Source organism: Sinocyclocheilus grahami, unplaced genomic scaffold, assembly GCF_001515645.1.
Source record: "Sinocyclocheilus grahami isolate Dianchi unplaced genomic scaffold, SAMN03320097.WGS_v1.1 scaffold761.1, whole genome shotgun sequence".
Lineage (NCBI taxonomy): Eukaryota > Metazoa > Chordata > Actinopteri > Cypriniformes > Cyprinidae > Sinocyclocheilus > Sinocyclocheilus grahami.
The window spans coordinates 380,074-397,680 of record NW_015505940.1 but is presented as its reverse complement, the minus strand read 5'-3'; the positions used below and the strand labels follow the sequence as shown (position 1 = coordinate 397,680).

Genomic DNA, 17,607 nt, shown 5'->3' with positions numbered 1-17,607 from the left:
CCTGCTCTCTAGTTTATCAGTATACCAATTATCAGTCAAGCACTTTTTTTCTTTTGCAAGACTTTTTTTACATTATGTTATTGTGTGTACTGTGAGATATTAAAGCCTGACTCATGTTTATGTGGATGCCTGTGTCTCTCTCAGATGTGTGTGTCCTGTTTGGAGATTTGGGATAAACTGATCGAGGACAGCAGCTAACCCACGTATGGCCTGCGAGTCGGCGTTACCTGCCATCATGGACGAGCAGGCCCTCATGGGACTGAACCCCAATGCTGATGCCTGCTACAGGCAGAGGGTGAGCGCAAAACACTACAGCAGATCTTTCAGTAAACACATACACACTTAAATCATTCATTTACTCACAAATGTCTGCAGAATTCAGATTCGGTCCCTGGCACATTTGTTTACATATTTTGCATAACTAATACTCTGAGTGCATCGTAATTATAAAACACAGTCTATACTCATACTCACTGTGTGTTTTTTTTAGGCGCTGGCATATTTTGAGCAGTTGAAAGAGTCTCTGGATGGATGGGAGGTGTGCGCTCAAGCCCTGGCTAAAGGGGTTTACAGGTAAGATGTACTGCATACTGCAGGATGCTACAGTATTTCACGTAATAACATTGATTAATGCGATGCGTTTGTGTTTCTCTGTCAGTGACGATCATGTAAAGTTCTTCTGCTTTCAAGTCTTGGAGCATCAGATCAAATTCAGGTATCACTGAATCTTTGTATTCATATAAACTCTGAAAATTGAAAATGTGCATTAACTGATAAAATGTATACCTTGAATGCAACGCAAGTCGCTTTGGATAAAAGCGTCTGCCAGATGTATGAATGTTTATATTTTATGTTCGATATTTTGATTAAACATTACAAGGTCCAAAAAAACTTAACATGCACAGATGAATTGTTCACAAGGAATGGCAGAGGATTCCCAAATCCAGGTGTGAAAAACTTGTTGCCTCTTTCCCAAAAAGACTCATGGCTGTATTAGATCCAAAGGGTGCTTCTACTAAATACTGAGCAAAGGGTCTGAATACTTAGGACCATGTGATATTTCAGTTTTTCTTTTTTAATAAATCTGCAAAAATGTCAACAATTCTGTGTTTTTCTGTCAATATGGGGTGCTGTGTGTACATTGAGGAAAAAAAATTTACTTAAATGATTTTAGCAAATGGCTGCAATATAACCGAGAGTGAAAAATTTAAGGGGGTCTGAATACTTTCCGTACCCACTGTATATAAGGTGCATTTTAATTTCAAGCTGACTTTAAACCTAGAAAACAAAGAGAAGGATGTGTATTTAGAGGGAGACTGTTTCAGTCACATACTAAACATTAGCTAATTAATGTAGAATTAATTGCATAACTAATTAGACTTGTCTCTAAAATTGATAACTCATGGTCTGATTTTGGTTTGGTTTTTTTTTTTTTAAATTAAAACACCCCTATAATGTCAATGTATCCACCTTATGTTTAACATGAAAGCAGGTGAGGCCATTTGTAACTTGAATTTGTTTTCTGATATAATTTACTTTATTTTAGCTGTACCATACCAGTCTGTTATGCTGCTTGATAAGCATAGAAAAGAAGCTTTGAAAAATAAGGTGGATAGTTTCATGCAGTTTTTAAAATTGTATAAATGCTGTGTTTTGCAGACACGGGTCGCTCACTGCAGCTCAACAGCAGCTGATCCGAGAGACCCTGATGAAATGGTTGCAGGCTCAGGTTAGTATTGTTCACCGTTCCATTGATATTCATGTGAATGATGAAAAATCCAGCTGAATCATTTGAAATATGATTTCCTTTCATGTATTTGCATTTGTGTTTAGTTGATGAACGTGCATCCAGAAAAGCCCTTCATCAGGAATAAGGTGGCGCAGGTTTTGGCCCTGACGTTTGTGATGGAGTATCTGACGTTATGGCCCAAGTTCTTCTTTGACATCCTCAGTCTGGTGGGACTGAATCCGAACGGTGTGGACATTTACCTGCGCACGCTGATGGCTATCGATGCTGAGGTGGTTGATCGGGATATCCTGCACAGTCCTGAGGTAAAACCGGCCCAACTCAAGGAGAAATCTGTTTTCTGCTCCCGTAATGACATTAAAACGTCTCTCTCTGTCCTACCTCAGGAGACACGCAGAAACACTCTGATTAAGGACAGCATGCGTGAGCGGTGCATCCCGGCGCTGGTCGAGTCCTGGTTCCAGATCCTTCAGACATACCAGCACACCCACAGTGAGCTGACCTGCCAGTGTCTGGAGGTGGTGGGCGCATACGTGTCCTGGATCGACCTCAACCTCATCGCCAATGACAGGTCAGAGCAGCTCTGATGAAGGTCATACATATGTGACCCTGGAGCACAAAAGCAGTGTTAAGTCGCTGGGGGATATTTGTAGCAATAGCCAACAATACATTGTATGGGTCAAAATTATACATTTTTCTTTTATGCCAAAAATCATTAGGATATTAAGTAAAGATCATGTTCCATGAAGATATTTTGCAAATTTCCTACCGTAAATATATCAACTAAATTTTTGATTAGTAATATGCATTGCTAAGAACTTCATTTGGACAACTTTAAAGGTAATTTTCTCAATGGTTTGATTTATTTGAAAAAAAAATTTGCACACTCGCATTCCAGCTTTTCAAATAGATGCATCTCAGCCAAATATTGTCCTATCCTAACAAACCATTAATCAATGGAAAGCTTATTCATTCAGCTTTCAGATATGTGACCCTGGAGCACAAGGGACTACATTGCTAAGGACAACTTTAAAGGCGATTTTCTCAATATTTAGATTTTTTTTTGCACCCTCAGATTCCAGATTTTCAAATAGTTGTATCTCGGCCAAATATTGTCCTATACTAATTTATTCAGCTTTCAGATGACTGGTTTTGTGTTCCAGGGTCACATATGTGACTCGCACAAATATATCGTCAGACTGACTCAATTGACCTTCCTTGAGCTTCCTGTCTGTTTATGTGACAGCTGTGTGTTTGTGTAGGTTTGTGAATCTGTTGCTCAGCCACATGTCCATGGAGGAACTGCGTGAGGAGGCGTGCGATTGTCTGTTTGAGATCGTCAATAAGGGCATGGATCCTGTTGACAAAACCAAGCTGGTGGAGTCTCTGTGTCAGGTGCTGCAGTCCGCAGGGTTCTTCAGTATCGAGCAGGTGTGTGAATACATAATAGTTCTGGAAAGTGTTCATCGGGGTTCATCAACCCCTTTCAGGAACTAGTTTTATTCTGTTGATGCATTTAAAAAGGTTTTTAACCAAGTAAATCCAATTTAGTCTTAGGGTTTTTGAAACTTGAACATCTTATTTAGTTTTACCTTTGAAAAATTAACCCTGACTCTCGCCATGAATATAGCCACAGAAACTGGCATGGCTTTAAAAAAAATTACTTTTACAGTACAATATTAAAATGATATTCTTACTTTTGTAGTTGTACTAAATTGGTCAAAAACAGTGGCAATTTGGCCTATGAAAACTATATATGTCCGAAATGTTCACCTAATCACTTGAGTATTTTAATTTAAGAATGAATAATTCTAGAAAGAGTGGGATGAATTTGTTGGGGATTGTATTTGCGTAGAAAATAATAGTAAGTATTTTTTTAAATCTGGAAAAATGACTTTGCAACAAGGCTGTCAAAATGGCTGAAAAACTAAATTCGAATTTTGTACTTAAATATTATCAATATTCAAATGATATTAGAATTTGAAAGGAATAATTTTAGTTGGGGAAAAAAGCGTTTGGCTTCTCTCCTGAGGCCACAAGAGGGTGCATCGCGCAAAATATGACTAATGCACGTTCCCTCAAAGCAATAAAATAACACGACTATCTTTGAAAAAATTGCATAATGTTTAAAATAATGTTTATAAACCATATATAATTAAGTTGCTTAAACAATTAGAAACAAAATGCAATGACACTTACATCGTCATTGCATCTTGTGTGCCAACCAAGGCTAGAGAGCGAGAGACGCAATCACACTTTCTTAAATAACTTCCTACCTGGTTCCCGTATACACGCTCAACAGCGCCACCCCCAGTACTAAATAGAAAAAGCACAAATCACACAATTATAAAATCACATTAATATTTACACCTTAAATAGATATTTAAAAATATAATTTTATTTATTTATTTATTTTTCAAATGTTAAACCATCAAGCTTTTATTTTTTGCAGGTTGCCGGGAGTGGCGCTTTTCACTTTGAAACCCCATATAGTTGCCCATATATTTGTTAAATTACAATCGCACTAAGCCGTATCGTGATATCGATTTTGCTACATCTCAAGTTGCATGTTAATCAGACTGAAGACTGATTTCTCATCTGTCACGTCCATCAGGAGGAGGATGTGGATTTTCTGGCTAAGTTCTCTCGGTTGGTTAACGGGATGGGTCAGTCTCTGGTGCTGAGCTGGACTAAACTCAGTAAGATGGGCGACGTCAAGGTTTCGGCGGAAACGTTGCGCGCTGTGGAGGGGAAGGTTCCCCTGATGCTGCAGCTGCTAATTCATGAAGATGACGATATTTCAGCCAACATCGTGGGCTTCTGTTATGACTACCTGCATGTTCTCAAACAGGTACACATGCAAAACCCTCATTTTGAGACTGACAGATGATCTACCCATGATTCTCATCTTCAACCTGCTGTGTTTGTGTTTTTCAGCTTCCAGCTCTCAATGAGCAGCAGAAAACAAACGTGGAGGTACGACAGCATCACAGGCTCATATGTGACCCTGGAGCACAAAACCAGTCATAAGGGTCAATTTTTCGAAATAGAGATTTATACATCATCTGAAAGCTGAATAAATAAGCTTTCCATTGATGTATGGTTTGTTAGGATAGGATATTTGGCTGAGATACAACTATTTGAAAATCTGGAATCTGAGGGTGCAAGTATTGAGAAAATCGTCTTTAAAGTTGTCCAAATGAAGTTCTTAGCAATGCATATTACTAATCAAAAAATAAGCTTTGATATATTCACAGTAGGAAATTTACAAAATATTTTCATGGAAAATTATCTTTACTTAATATCCTAAGGATTTTTGTCATAAAAGAGAAATGTATAATTGTGACCCATACAATGTATTGTTGGCTATTGCTACAAATATCCCCCAGCGACTTAACACTGCTTTTGTGCTCCAGGGTCACATATCTCAGCTGCATGAGTGTAAATTAATGCTGTTGTTTATGATTGTTGTTGTCTTGCTAACAGGCGATCATGCTGGCTGTGATGAACAAACTCAAGTACGATGACGAGTATAACTTTGAAAATGAGGTCAGTGTGGAAAGTGTGGTGTTTTGTTTGTTTTTTTGTTAGTGCTTTGGCAATATAAATGTACAGTGTTTGTTTGTGCCAGCAAAGTGTTTACAGTTTAACTGTAATAATTGCCAAAATGATGATGATGATGTTGTTGTTATTATTACAATTATTATTATGTTAGAGCCATAGTGATATATAAACAATTAAAATTCTTACTAAATAACAAAATAAGAAATGTTACAATTGTAACATTTCACTGTAAAAAAAAACTATTTAAGAAAAATAATAATAAAAAATACTGTAAAATTATATTATTTAATTATATTATGTTTAATTAATTATTATATTTAATTATAATAAAAATTAAACATTTATGTCCGTCTTAATCTTAAACCGTTAACTTTTATTTTGATGAAAGGAATGAGCAGAACTGAACTGAACGTCTATGTGATTTGTTTATGTGAAGTCTTTAAGTCTTTCTGGACTGTACAGCTTTTTATTAGTGTCCTGCTTTAAATTATATTAGGTAATGTTTTTACTCAGAAATTACATAAACTTATCTTTTTTTTTCAATGGTTTATCCTGCCAAAATATCACAATCTTTATCAAATTGAAAGATTGCTAATAATTATTTTTTTTATAACGTGCAATTCATTTGATTATTATTGTTATTTAGACTATTTAAAATTGTTTCTTTTGAATTTGCCATGAATATAGCCTTTAATGTTGATATGGAACTATCAATATCAAATATCATATAAAATGCTTTAATTATTTACTGAAATAAAAAGTTTGACAAACTGCAGGAAGTTTTTTTTCTCTCTTTTGTTAATTTGAACTTCTCATTTAAAGTATGGGAAGATGGGTGGCGCTTATTGCATTCCCAAATTCATGTTAAAGCGACTTCTGAAACTCACAACACATCTGTTTAATTTTACAATCGCACTAAGCCATATTGTGATTTTGGTTTTATGATAAATTGTTCAGCCCTGATATAAAATACAGTGTTTGTTTCTCTCAGGGCGAGGATGAGGCCATGTTTGTCGAATACAGGAAACAGTTAAAGATGTTGCTGGACCGACTGGCTCAAGTCTCTCCTGAGCTTCTGCTGGAAGCCGTGCACAGAGTCTTCAATGCCACCATGCAGTAAGACACAAACCTGCACAGCACGCTGGGAAATATCACAGAAAATAGTGTTTTCCTTGTTCTTCTGAGATGAGACGCTCTAGTGTTAAGCACTCGTAGACTCCACAAATCTGATTTGTCTGTTTTCAGATGTCTTCAAGGTTATGATATCACAAACCTGAGCTTGTGTGACCCATATTTAAAGGGGTCATATGACGTTGCTAAAAAAGAACATTATTTTGTGTATTGTTTTTTTTTTTTTCTTAAACTGTTTATGCAGTTTAAGATGAAAAAAACACATTATTTTCCACATACTGTGCATTATTGTTTCTCCTCTATGCCCCGCCTTTCCAAAACGCGTCGATTTTTACAAAGCTCATCGGTCTGAAAAGCGAGGTGTGCTCTGATTGGCCAGCTATCCAGTGCGTTGTGATTGGCCGAATACCTCAAGCGTGTGACGGAAATGTTACACCCCTTACCATACTGTGCTGCCCTGTCCGGCCGGAGTGACGAGACAAAAACATTAAAACCCATTATAAACGAGGCATGTGTTGCATCCAGTGGGGACATAATTACTGATTATAATGACTTATACTATCTTTATATATATATAAAACCATGTCTGCATTTGTGATCGGAGAAATGACAAACAACAAGCGCTACTCTACACTGCCCAAAAAACTCGCGTTTGAATCATCAGTGGCAAATCCTTTAAATATGAAAGCGTACTTACCGTCTGTGAGTCAGAACACTGGCATTGTAGTCTACTTTACCAGGAAACAGTCCTCGTCCTCCGTAAAATGCGTTGCACACATCTGAATATTTGGTTTGAACTGTTCTGGAACAGTGTTGTAAATACAACTTAACCACTTTGAGAATCAAAGTTACACCACCTTTCTTTGCATGAACATTTGGCCGGTGTTATGCAAATCCTTCCCACATAGTGACGTGTTTAAACGAGACGTTTTAGGAGGGCGTAGACGAGTCTTAACTTTTATAAAGAATATCTCTTTGGGTTTGAGACTTTAGTCTTTGCAACTTTAGTGATCTTATCTATGCACGAACAGCTTGTAACACTCCAAAGAGAAAGGAAAACTTGAAATCGCATCATATGACCCCTTTAAAAAATCATGAACTTGAAAGCCCATCTAAAGACATGTTATCACTGATTTCTGTGTGTGCGCAGGAACTGGCAGACGGTGCAGTTCATGGAGGTGGAGATGGCCATCAGGCTGCTGTATATGCTGGGTGAAGCTCTCCCTGCGTCTCACGGAGCGCATTTCTCAGGAGACACCACGAAAACCAGCACGCTGCAGTCCATGATGAGAACTGTGAGAATAACATTTGTCGTTTCTCTCTAAAGCTTTCTGAATGAAAAGACAGCTTGAACAAATCAGTCTCTGGCTGCACAAAATAACGTGATGTTGTGTATGTGTTTGTGTAGCTGATCATCTGTGGCGTGAGCGAGTATCAGCATTCCTCAGTGACTCTGGAGTTCTTCGAGACCGTCGTCCGTTATGATAAGTTCTTCCTCGTCGAGCCGCAGCACATTCCTAGTGTTTTGGTGAGTGTTCGAAGCCTGTTCCTTTGACTAATTTCACTCAGTTACCCTGCAGCGAGATTGGTTTTGTGTCACTCATAGTTTAAACACTTTTGAGATGTGAGAATGATGCAGTCAGATTTAGTTTGACCCATAAAAGCTGTGTTTTTGTTTGCTTTAGATGGCGTTTTTAGACCATCGTGGTCTGAGGCACAGCAGTCCAAAGGTGCGCAGTCGAGTGGCTTATCTGTTCTCGCGCTTCATCAAAACCCTGTAGTGAGTTACTCTACAGCTATATACATGCACACACACTAGGTGAAAGGGTCCATTTATATTAGCCTATTAGCAATTTCTCTATTTGTTTTTATATGCCACTTATTCATTATTTTTTGAGCTGTCAGTCAGTTAAACATACAGAAAATTATGCATTTTTCTGTAAATTAATCACAACTAACATAAAAATTTGTTAAAATTAGATCTCAATTTATTTAGTAACAACAAAACAGTCCATTTTAAATATTTGTTTAATAGCAATCATTTTAATAAGTACTATGCATGAATACTAATGCCTCTATTAAATGTTTTTTATTCTTTTTCTGAGAATGAGTAATTATAGCCATTTAACATTAACATTACGGTACAATTGAAACCCTCACTTTTAACATTTAATAGACCTGAACTGCAAGTTATCAAATAGTTTTTATTAATTTATTAACAATTACAGAACATTAAAAAACATTTTAGTTTAAGTAATTTTTTTTATCATGTTAATTTTTATCATATTGAACAGTTATTAATTATCAGATATTTTACTATTTTTTATAATTTGTTTATCTGCAATTGTCAATAAATGAATACAAATAATCTGATAGCTTGCAGTTTAGGTCTATTAAATATATATATTAAAAAAAACTTTCAATTATTTATAATAGTTTTTATATCTTTTTTTTTTTATGCATTTCTACTCTTCTCTAGCTTGTCTAATAAACCTGGCATTATACATTACAAATATTGTAATATATTATTATATATTTACAGTATGCATTTTATCAGTTCATGCACTGATAATAATGCGGTTTTCTTGTTTATTTTCACAGTAAACACATGAATGCATTCATCGAGGACATACTCAGCAGAATACAGGACCTGTTAGAGCTCGCTCCACCGGTAACAGCTCATAAAACTCATATGAAGTAGTATGTAAATCAGCCCTAAACAGCTGCGTGATCGCTCCTCTCTCTTCGTGTGTCCAGGAGAATGGCTTTCCGGTGCTGCTGAGCAGTGACGATCAGCTGTTCATGTTTGAGACGGCCGGTGTGTTGATCGTGAACGGAGAGAGTCCGGCCGAGCGAAAGCAGGCTCTGATGCGCAGTCTCCTGACGCCGCTGATGGAGGCGTTTCGCATGCTGCTCGCAAAACTGCCGCAGGAGGCCAATGAAGAGAGACAGGCGGTGCTGGCTGATTGTCTAAATCACGCTGTGGGATTCGCCAGGTAAACACACAACGCTGACAACGTGAAGATTAAATAGATGTTGTGTTGAACTGACTTGAATCAAGCTTTTAAAGTGACAAACCACAAGTTTAATAGGCTAAATATTTTAACCTAGTTAATTAATCATAGTGCATTGTCAGTTGTTTGTATTACAAATGTTATATTTAAATATGCAAACAAGACCCCAATTAATACACTAATTTTCATGTATTTCCAGAAGTACTGAATGCATAGGAACATTGGAAAAATCAAGGTTTAAAATTTGTTTAATTTTGTTGACATTAGTTTTTTTTCTTTACAGAGGAGGTTTTGTATTTTTTAATCACTTCATAGATCAGAAAAAACAGTCAACAGCCAGAAATTGTTTTTAAATGTTAAATCAGATGAATGATGTATGGATGAATTGTTCTATAAAACCTTTCAGCGTGTAGATAGGAGTAAAACTGTTAAGTTTGGTGTATGTAAGTGTAGAGGAAACTTGTGGCTTTTAAAGTTATTTATTCTTTCTGAAATCTATAAACGCAAATAGAAAAAGTAAATAAAATAAGCACATAACGGTGTATTTTAGATGTTTTCTTTCCCCTAGCCTAATTTCCGAGGCAACATTTCTCAGTTTCATTAAGTTTAACTTGATTTATTAAAATAACTATAACCTAAAACTGGAAAGGATTAATGAACTATATAGACATATATTTAAAAACAATAATAACTAATAAAAATGACAAAACGTAACAAAATTTGTAAAACTTTAACTACAATTAACTAAAAAAGCAGAAAATACCTAAATAAAATTAAAATGGTATCTCAATAATAGTAAAACAACACTGTAGTGTTGTCACGGTACCAAAATGTCAGTATTCGGTACTAATACCAGTGAAAATCCACGGTTCTCGGTACCAATTTCGGTACCAAATGAAAACACAAAAACATGCTAATTAAAAAATTTGACACTACTTTCATTTAATCCAAACTGTGTACGTATTTAATTTTAAAGGGCTTTTGAAACCCTTCTAGAGTTATTCAGCCAAGAATAACAACTAACTAAATTAGCTAAAAAATAAATGAATAAAAGCCCAGAACTGCTTTTCTGTCTGATATGACACAAACAATGTTAACCATTTGTACATTCTCTAACACGCATATTTTAGATTCACAATTCATTTAAAAACCTCTGGTGGGTAAAAATAGTAAATATCATCATGTCCTCCTGTTTTTTTTACCCTTATAAAAGTTATAGGTGCATTAAATAGTTAATAAAGAAACTTCATTCTAATGCTCATTGGTGGCGGCATATATATGCAAATTCATTCTCTGCCAGCAGGAGGCGCTTGTAAAGCGGGAGATATAGAGGTTTCCCCGATAACGGCTGCAATCAAATAAGCGCTGCGCTCACAAACGCTGCTCAGGCATTACATGCAAGATGAAGTGAAAATGACATCCATAATTTTCTGAAGACAAGTCGGTTTCCTTCAGAAATACAGTGATATAAAAACACCCACACAGGGTTTCGACTTTGACACGTGCAGTGCTCATGTTTATTCAACGAAGTCAAAGCCTTTTGGAAAATCTATTTGTGATCTGGGTGTCTGTCTTTAGTGTTTTGTTAGTTTGATGTGTTTCCTCATTTTGATGTCGCCACGTCTCTGTGCTTTTATGAAGAGAGCGCATCTGCGCACCTTTCGGATAGTGCATCAAGAACCGTGTTGACTGGGTATTCGGTAGCACCGGTACTTAAAAAAAAAAAAAAAAAAGTACCGGGTCTTTTGACAACACGACAACACTGGTTGTCAAAAGTCATGACTCACAAGTCATGACATGAGTGGGTGCAACTTAAGAAAGCTTGACCAAATGAAGAAATTCTAATCATTGCATGGTGATTTGTTCCTCTTCCTCAGTCGCACCAGCAAGGCGTTCAGTAACAAACAGACGGTGAAGCAGTGCGGCTGCTCTGAAGTGTATCTGGACTGCCTGCAGACCTTCCTTCCGGCAATCAGCTGTCCCGTCCAGCGAGGGCCGCTGCGCAGCGCTGTGCGCTCCTTTCTCCACCGCATGATCATCTGTCTGGAGGAGGAGGTGCTGCCCTTCATTCCAGCCGCGTCGCAGCACATGCTGAAGGACTGCGAGCCCAGAGACCTGCAGGAGTTCATCCCGCTCATCAGTCAGATTACCGCCAAGTTTAAGGTACAGGGCTGCACGATTAATCAGAATAAACCAGTTTACAGTAAATGCTGCTCCACACAAACTAAGTCTGTACATCTGGTCCAAGTTTGAGTCAGTTAAACGTGCATTTGGAAATGCAAAATCTGTAATGCTTAGTGCGTATCAACAAAAGAGAAGTTTAAGGCCTTCCTGTGGCTTTCCTTCAAGAGTTAGATGGTTCAGCGTTTGAAAATGAAGAAATCAAGACAACCATAAATATTATGGTTGATGTTGTAATTAGGGCTGGGTGATATAACTAAAAAATTTATCCACGATTTTTAGTTTTAAAAATTAATTTTTATAATAGATAAAGAAATTAATGAAAATAAATTTATTGTACAAGCAGTGAGATTTCATGGCAGCTGTTTAGTGATTATTTTAGTGATTGTCAAATATGCACTTTTTGATTATGCAGAATGCATGTTATAAGCATTTTGGGTTTCTTCTTACAATATTCTTAGCACCGTATTACATAGCCTCAAGGACCTTTGCAAAAATAAAACGTATGCAGACTTTCATGTGCGCACGAGAAACCGTTAAACTTAGCATATAGGACAATACACACTGAGCCACCTGTTGTGGCATCAGCCCATTTCGTATGAAGAAATCAAGACAACCATAAATATTATGGTTGATGTTGTAATTAGGGCTGGGTGATATAACTAAAAAATTTATCCACGATTTTTAGTTTTAAAAATTAATTATTTTTTATAATAGAAAATTAAGAAATTAATGAAAATAAATTTATTGTACAAGAAGTGAGATTTCATGGCAGCTGTTTAGTGATTATTTAGTGATTGTCAAATATGCACTTTTTGATTATGCAGAATGCATGTTATAAGCATTTTGGGTTTCTTCTTACAATATTCTTAGCACCGTATTACATAGCCTCAAGGACCTTTGCAAAAATAAAACGTATGCAGACTTTCATGTGCGCACGAGAAACCGTTAAACGTAGCATATAGGACAATACACACTGAGCCACCTGTTGTGGCATCAGCCCATTTCGCGGTGTGGTGTCTTGGCCTCCACAAAGTATGCAATAAAGAGACCTAAGGCCTTGAAATATTGCATACTGCCCTAATGAAAGCCAAATTTTAAACACTTTTCACAGTACCAGTCTTTTATTATAGACCCTTGAACTTGGCAAATTTTGTCATCAGCCCATTTTGTTGCATGGTTTCTGCGCCGCCACAGAGGTTGTGTTAAATTGGACATTGTGCCTTGATATTAGAGGTAATACAGTAAGAAAAGCCAAATTTTGAGCAAGTAGATCTGTTAATTCATGTGCATCCATTCTCATTTTATTCATAGTCATGCACAAAGGAAATGGGTTATATAAAACTAGAAATTGTAATGCATAAGCATGCAAAAAATTCCCATGCGCATGTGAATAGTTTCTCGAGGGCACAAAAAAGTTTCTTGTGTGCATGTAAAAGTCTGTATTTTTTATTTTGCAGGTTGTCACTTCGAGAAAATCAATGAAAAAACCCCTGAGAAAATAATATTTACAGATGACTGTACCATATGTGACCCTGGAGCACAAAAGCAGTGTTGAGTCGCTGGGGGATATTTGTAGCAATAGCCAACAATACATTGTATGGGTCACAATTATACATTTCTCTTTTATGCCAAAAATCATTAGGATATTGAGTAAAGATCATGTTCCATGAAGATATTTTGCAAATTTCCTACCGTAAATATATCAAAACTTCATTTTTGATTAGTAATATGCATTGCTAAGAACTTCATTTGAACAACTTTAAAGACGATTTTCTCAATATTTAGATTTTTTTGCACCCTCAGATTCCAGATTTTCTAATAGTTGTATCTCAGCCAAATATTGTCCGATCCTAACAAAACCATACATCAAAGCTTTCAGATGATGTGTATATATCTCAATTTCGAAAGATTTACCCTTATGACTGGTTTTGTGGTCCAGGGTCACATATACCAAATATAAAGCTGAAAATAATGCTCTGAACCATTTATGTTAAATAGGGTCTTAAAATCTACTGAGAGGTTTGGAAGGTTTGAGTATGGGAAAGTATGACATTTTAAAATGGAAAATGGGTAGGAACCCTGAATAATTCCTATGGACTCTCCATCTCTCCCAGAACCAGGTGTCTCCTTTCCTCCAGGAGATCTTCATGCCTCTAGTGATGGCCATATTCGAGGTGTTGTCTCGTCCAGCGGAGGAGAACGACCAGACGGCTGCTTTAGAGAAGCAGATGTTGAGAAGAAGCTACTTCAGTTTCATTCAGACCATCGCCAGCAGTGGCATAAACGAGGTCATGGCCAGTCAGGGTGAGGCGCTGTCCTGTTCAGAAAGAAAGCAAACCTGTGCCTGAAAAAGATGAACTGACTTTATGCTGCTGTTTGACAGGAGCTGAGAATATCGAGCGTGTGCTGTTCACCATCATCCAGGGAGCTGTGGATTTCCCAGACCCCGTCGCCCAGAAAACCTGCTTCATTATCCTGTCCAGACTGGTGGAACTCTGGGGTACTTTTAATATGGGTTGTTATCGTTAACTAAAACGTCAAAATATTTTTGTCAATTGAAATAAAATACAATATTAGGTGAAAGCAAACTAAATAAAAATTAGAAAACAACTACCTGAAATTATTTAACTGGAAATAATAATTAAAACTTAGAATTAAATTAAAATTAAAATGGACTAAAAATAAAAGCTAATTCAAAATATTAATAAAACTATAATAGTATATAAGTAATACTAAAATAACACTTTTAACATGTTATGCTTCTAGGCTTTTAGTAAGGGTGGTTATTAAAACTATTAAAATATTTTTGTTAACTGAAGTAAAACTGAAATAATATAAATATTAGGTGAAAAGTTAAAATAAACTGGCAACTAAAGGAAATAAAATTACTGACTGGAAATAAAAGTTTAAATTAAACCTAAATAATAATCCAAAAACAAAAACACAAAATTATAAAAAATTAAACAAATTAAAAAATGAAAAGCGAATTCAAAATATTAATAAAAATATAATATATAACACTACATTTACACTGCTTTTAACATGTTTATTCTTCAGGCAGCAGCAAGACTTTTATGTTATAATTGTTGTAAAATGAAAAGTAAAATAAAAAAATAAAATTGAACTAAAGCTTTAATTAAAATAATTTAAACCTAAATAATATCCTTAAAGAGAAAACTAACAACTGATAAAAGTACATAAAATTGTTAAAAACTGAACAAATGAAAATGGAATTCAAAACATTTAATAACTATAATAGTCTATAATAATTCACTGCTTTTAACATGTTCTCTTTCTCAGGTGGAAAAGACGGTTTGGTGGGATTTCCGGATTTCATCTATAAGCATATCGTCCCAGCATGCTTCATGGCCCCTCTGAAACCAACCTTTGACCTTTCAGATGCCCAGACTGTTCTGGTACGTCAGTCAAGGCTTTCATAAACCGCTTTCATTAAATGTCTGACAGTGATTTGTAATGATTTGCCGTTGTGTTTCAGACGCTGTCCGAGTGCACGCTGACTCTGCACATGATTCATCTCAAAAGAGTGAGTCTGAAATCACCTCAACTGATCGTCTTATTCAGACCCGAAACCAGTTACATTAACGCTAGGGATGACTTGAGTTAATAGTTAATGAATCTAACTGCAGGCTGTTTTAATGCTGTTCACACAGGGGCTGGAGTGTATTCAGTTTCTACAGGAGTATCTGCCGTCACTGCAGGTCTCACCTGAAATCACACAGGTAACCGAGACACACCTGCTTCCATCAGGATCAGTGACAGGAGTCAAGCATTTCATTAAAACATTGTCAGATACACACAAATTCAATGGTCTTCACTAAAACTTGTCAAAATAGACATTCAGTTTAACTTCAGGAAATTGACACATTCTATTGTAAAGTAGAATGTACTTGTCAGAGTGATGATGATAGTTAACTTTTTTTTGTTACTTGATTAACAATTTTAATAAAAGGAATTCAATTTTAATTTGGTTAAAATGAAAAAGATTAATGAAGATGATGTGTTATGCCTCCATTTGATTACCACCATTTTTTATCATAAATTTGTATTACATTTTTTTTAAATTAATTAAAACAGCAGAATTTCTTAATAATAATTTCGTTGGGTATTACTGTATAAATGTTAATAAATGATTAAAGTTAAGAATTCAATTGATTAGACATGCTTTTTGATAAATAAAATTTCATGAAACAAAACCAAAACGGGAAGAAAAGAGTTTATACGGCCCTAAAAATATATTTTTTGTTAAACATTCAATATTTTTGATTACACACATTTAATTTATCCATTAAAATGGAATCAAGAAAAATTAAAAAGGTTGTTTAAAACGTGATTTCATACAGCCCTAAAAATGTAAGTTTTGTTAAACGTTAATTTTTTTTGGTTTATCCATTAAATTGGAAAAAATTAAAAGAGAGAGAAAAAAAACAGAATTTAAGAAAAATTGAATTTGGGAAAAATTAAAATTTCATAAGGCCCTATATAGGACTTTTTTTTTTAACCTACTGTAGTCCTTAAAAACATTACAACACAATGGCATCACAGATTTAAACATTAAAAATTATTTTTATCTATATTCAGTATTTTTTTCATCTTGCTTAAATCTGTGGCCCAGTATCTATTTGAGCATGCCGAATCTTCTAAAAGGAAGTACAGACTGATCCTGACGGCAGTATCGTAGATGACGAGTCAGTATCTGATTGATATCGAACTGTTTTTCTCCTCAGGAGCTGTGTCAAGTGCTTCAGCAGCCGGATGTTAAGGTTCTGAAAAACTACATGAAGGTATTTCAGTAGCCTTCATGTTGTCTTCATATACCATTGAGTGTTAGGTTTTATGTGGCCGTTTTAACACACTTCTATTGTGTGTGTGTGTGTGTGTGTGTGTGTGTGCAGGTTTTTTTCCAGCAGGCCAAACTTTAGAACTGGAACTGTTAAGCGGAGCCACTTACAGACCACCATAACGACAGAGCTTAGCATAGGAGCTACTTTTGCACTTAAAGAACTGTTAAGGTTCTGAAAAACTACATGAAGGTATTTCAGTAGCCTTCATGTTGTCTTCATATACCATTGAGTGTTAGGTTTTATGTGGCCGTTTTAACACACTTCTATTGTGTGTGTGTGTGTGCAGGTTTTTTTCCAGCAGGCCAAACTTTAGAACTGGAACTGTCAAGCGGAGCCACTTACAGACCACCATAACGACAGAGCTTAGCATAGGAGCTACTTTTGCACTTAAAGAAGCGTAACCACAACCATCCTGTCTGTGGGACACGGACCCCCAACAGGAGTCACTTGGGGATTGGCTGTCATGTGACGTGACCACGCCCCCACACCGACCTTGGCCCAATCAGAGTTGTGCATGGAGGTTTAGCAACCCAGACCAGAGGCGACGTCTGCGATTGGACGAGACGCCATACTGTAGGTGGGGTTTGTGAGGGTGGGCGGGGCTTCAGTCCTGGACAGGATTTCAAGGGAAAATGAGTTTCCATTTGAAATACAAGTGTTTGGAAATATAACTTACATGTTACAGAAAATTCTAGAATGAATTTAATGAAATGTTTTATTTTTTTTTGTATGCTAGAAATCTGGATTTTTCTCAAATTTCAGCGTAAGAAGGGCCGGTTTAAGAATATTTAATTGCTAATTTTTCTTTTTCTTTTTACTTGCATAAATGAAGCATAGGTTTTAGTTTGATGTGATGAGATTAACAAACGGAAGTGCTCTTGATGTGGGCTCAACCCGGCAAATTGTTTGCTTTCTGGAATGGAAAATTTCTTCTTCTTTTTTTTTACTTTAATTGTTCATGAACCGCTAAATCATCAGCAGTCCCCTCTAATTTTCCATATCATATTCCCATCAAAGCTGTACTGTAACCCGTATCGTTTCCCAACACTAAACGTTTATCTGCTCCATCACAGTCTCAGATTCAGTCGTTTAATGCCTTTGAAGC

The 17,607-nt window shown here is 36.1% G+C and overlaps 1 protein-coding gene across 1 annotated transcript in view; it reads left to right on the top strand.

Annotated features, from left to right (window-relative positions):
- The window catches only part of LOC107561248 (exportin-T), a 19,867-nt gene extending 3,232 nt beyond the window's left edge, over positions 1–16,635 (top strand). Inside the window, exons 2-25 of the mRNA XM_016245635.1 lie at positions 145–295; positions 491–573; positions 659–715; positions 1,660–1,729; positions 1,834–2,052; positions 2,134–2,318; positions 3,010–3,178; positions 4,362–4,598; positions 4,685–4,723; positions 5,234–5,296; positions 6,303–6,427; positions 7,593–7,737; positions 7,851–7,970; positions 8,128–8,222; positions 9,044–9,113; positions 9,200–9,438; positions 11,334–11,619; positions 13,755–13,944; positions 14,024–14,140; positions 14,941–15,056; positions 15,137–15,184; positions 15,312–15,380; positions 16,386–16,442; positions 16,554–16,635. Coding sequence (XP_016101121.1) covers positions 206–295; positions 491–573; positions 659–715; positions 1,660–1,729; positions 1,834–2,052; positions 2,134–2,318; positions 3,010–3,178; positions 4,362–4,598; positions 4,685–4,723; positions 5,234–5,296; positions 6,303–6,427; positions 7,593–7,737; positions 7,851–7,970; positions 8,128–8,222; positions 9,044–9,113; positions 9,200–9,438; positions 11,334–11,619; positions 13,755–13,944; positions 14,024–14,140; positions 14,941–15,056; positions 15,137–15,184; positions 15,312–15,380; positions 16,386–16,442; positions 16,554–16,580 — 2,916 coding nt within the window. The 5' untranslated portion in view covers positions 145–205 and the 3' untranslated portion in view covers positions 16,581–16,635. The remainder of the gene's footprint in view (positions 1–144; positions 296–490; positions 574–658; positions 716–1,659; positions 1,730–1,833; positions 2,053–2,133; positions 2,319–3,009; positions 3,179–4,361; positions 4,599–4,684; positions 4,724–5,233; positions 5,297–6,302; positions 6,428–7,592; positions 7,738–7,850; positions 7,971–8,127; positions 8,223–9,043; positions 9,114–9,199; positions 9,439–11,333; positions 11,620–13,754; positions 13,945–14,023; positions 14,141–14,940; positions 15,057–15,136; positions 15,185–15,311; positions 15,381–16,385; positions 16,443–16,553) is intronic.
- Positions 16,636–17,607: the final 972 nt, after the last annotated feature.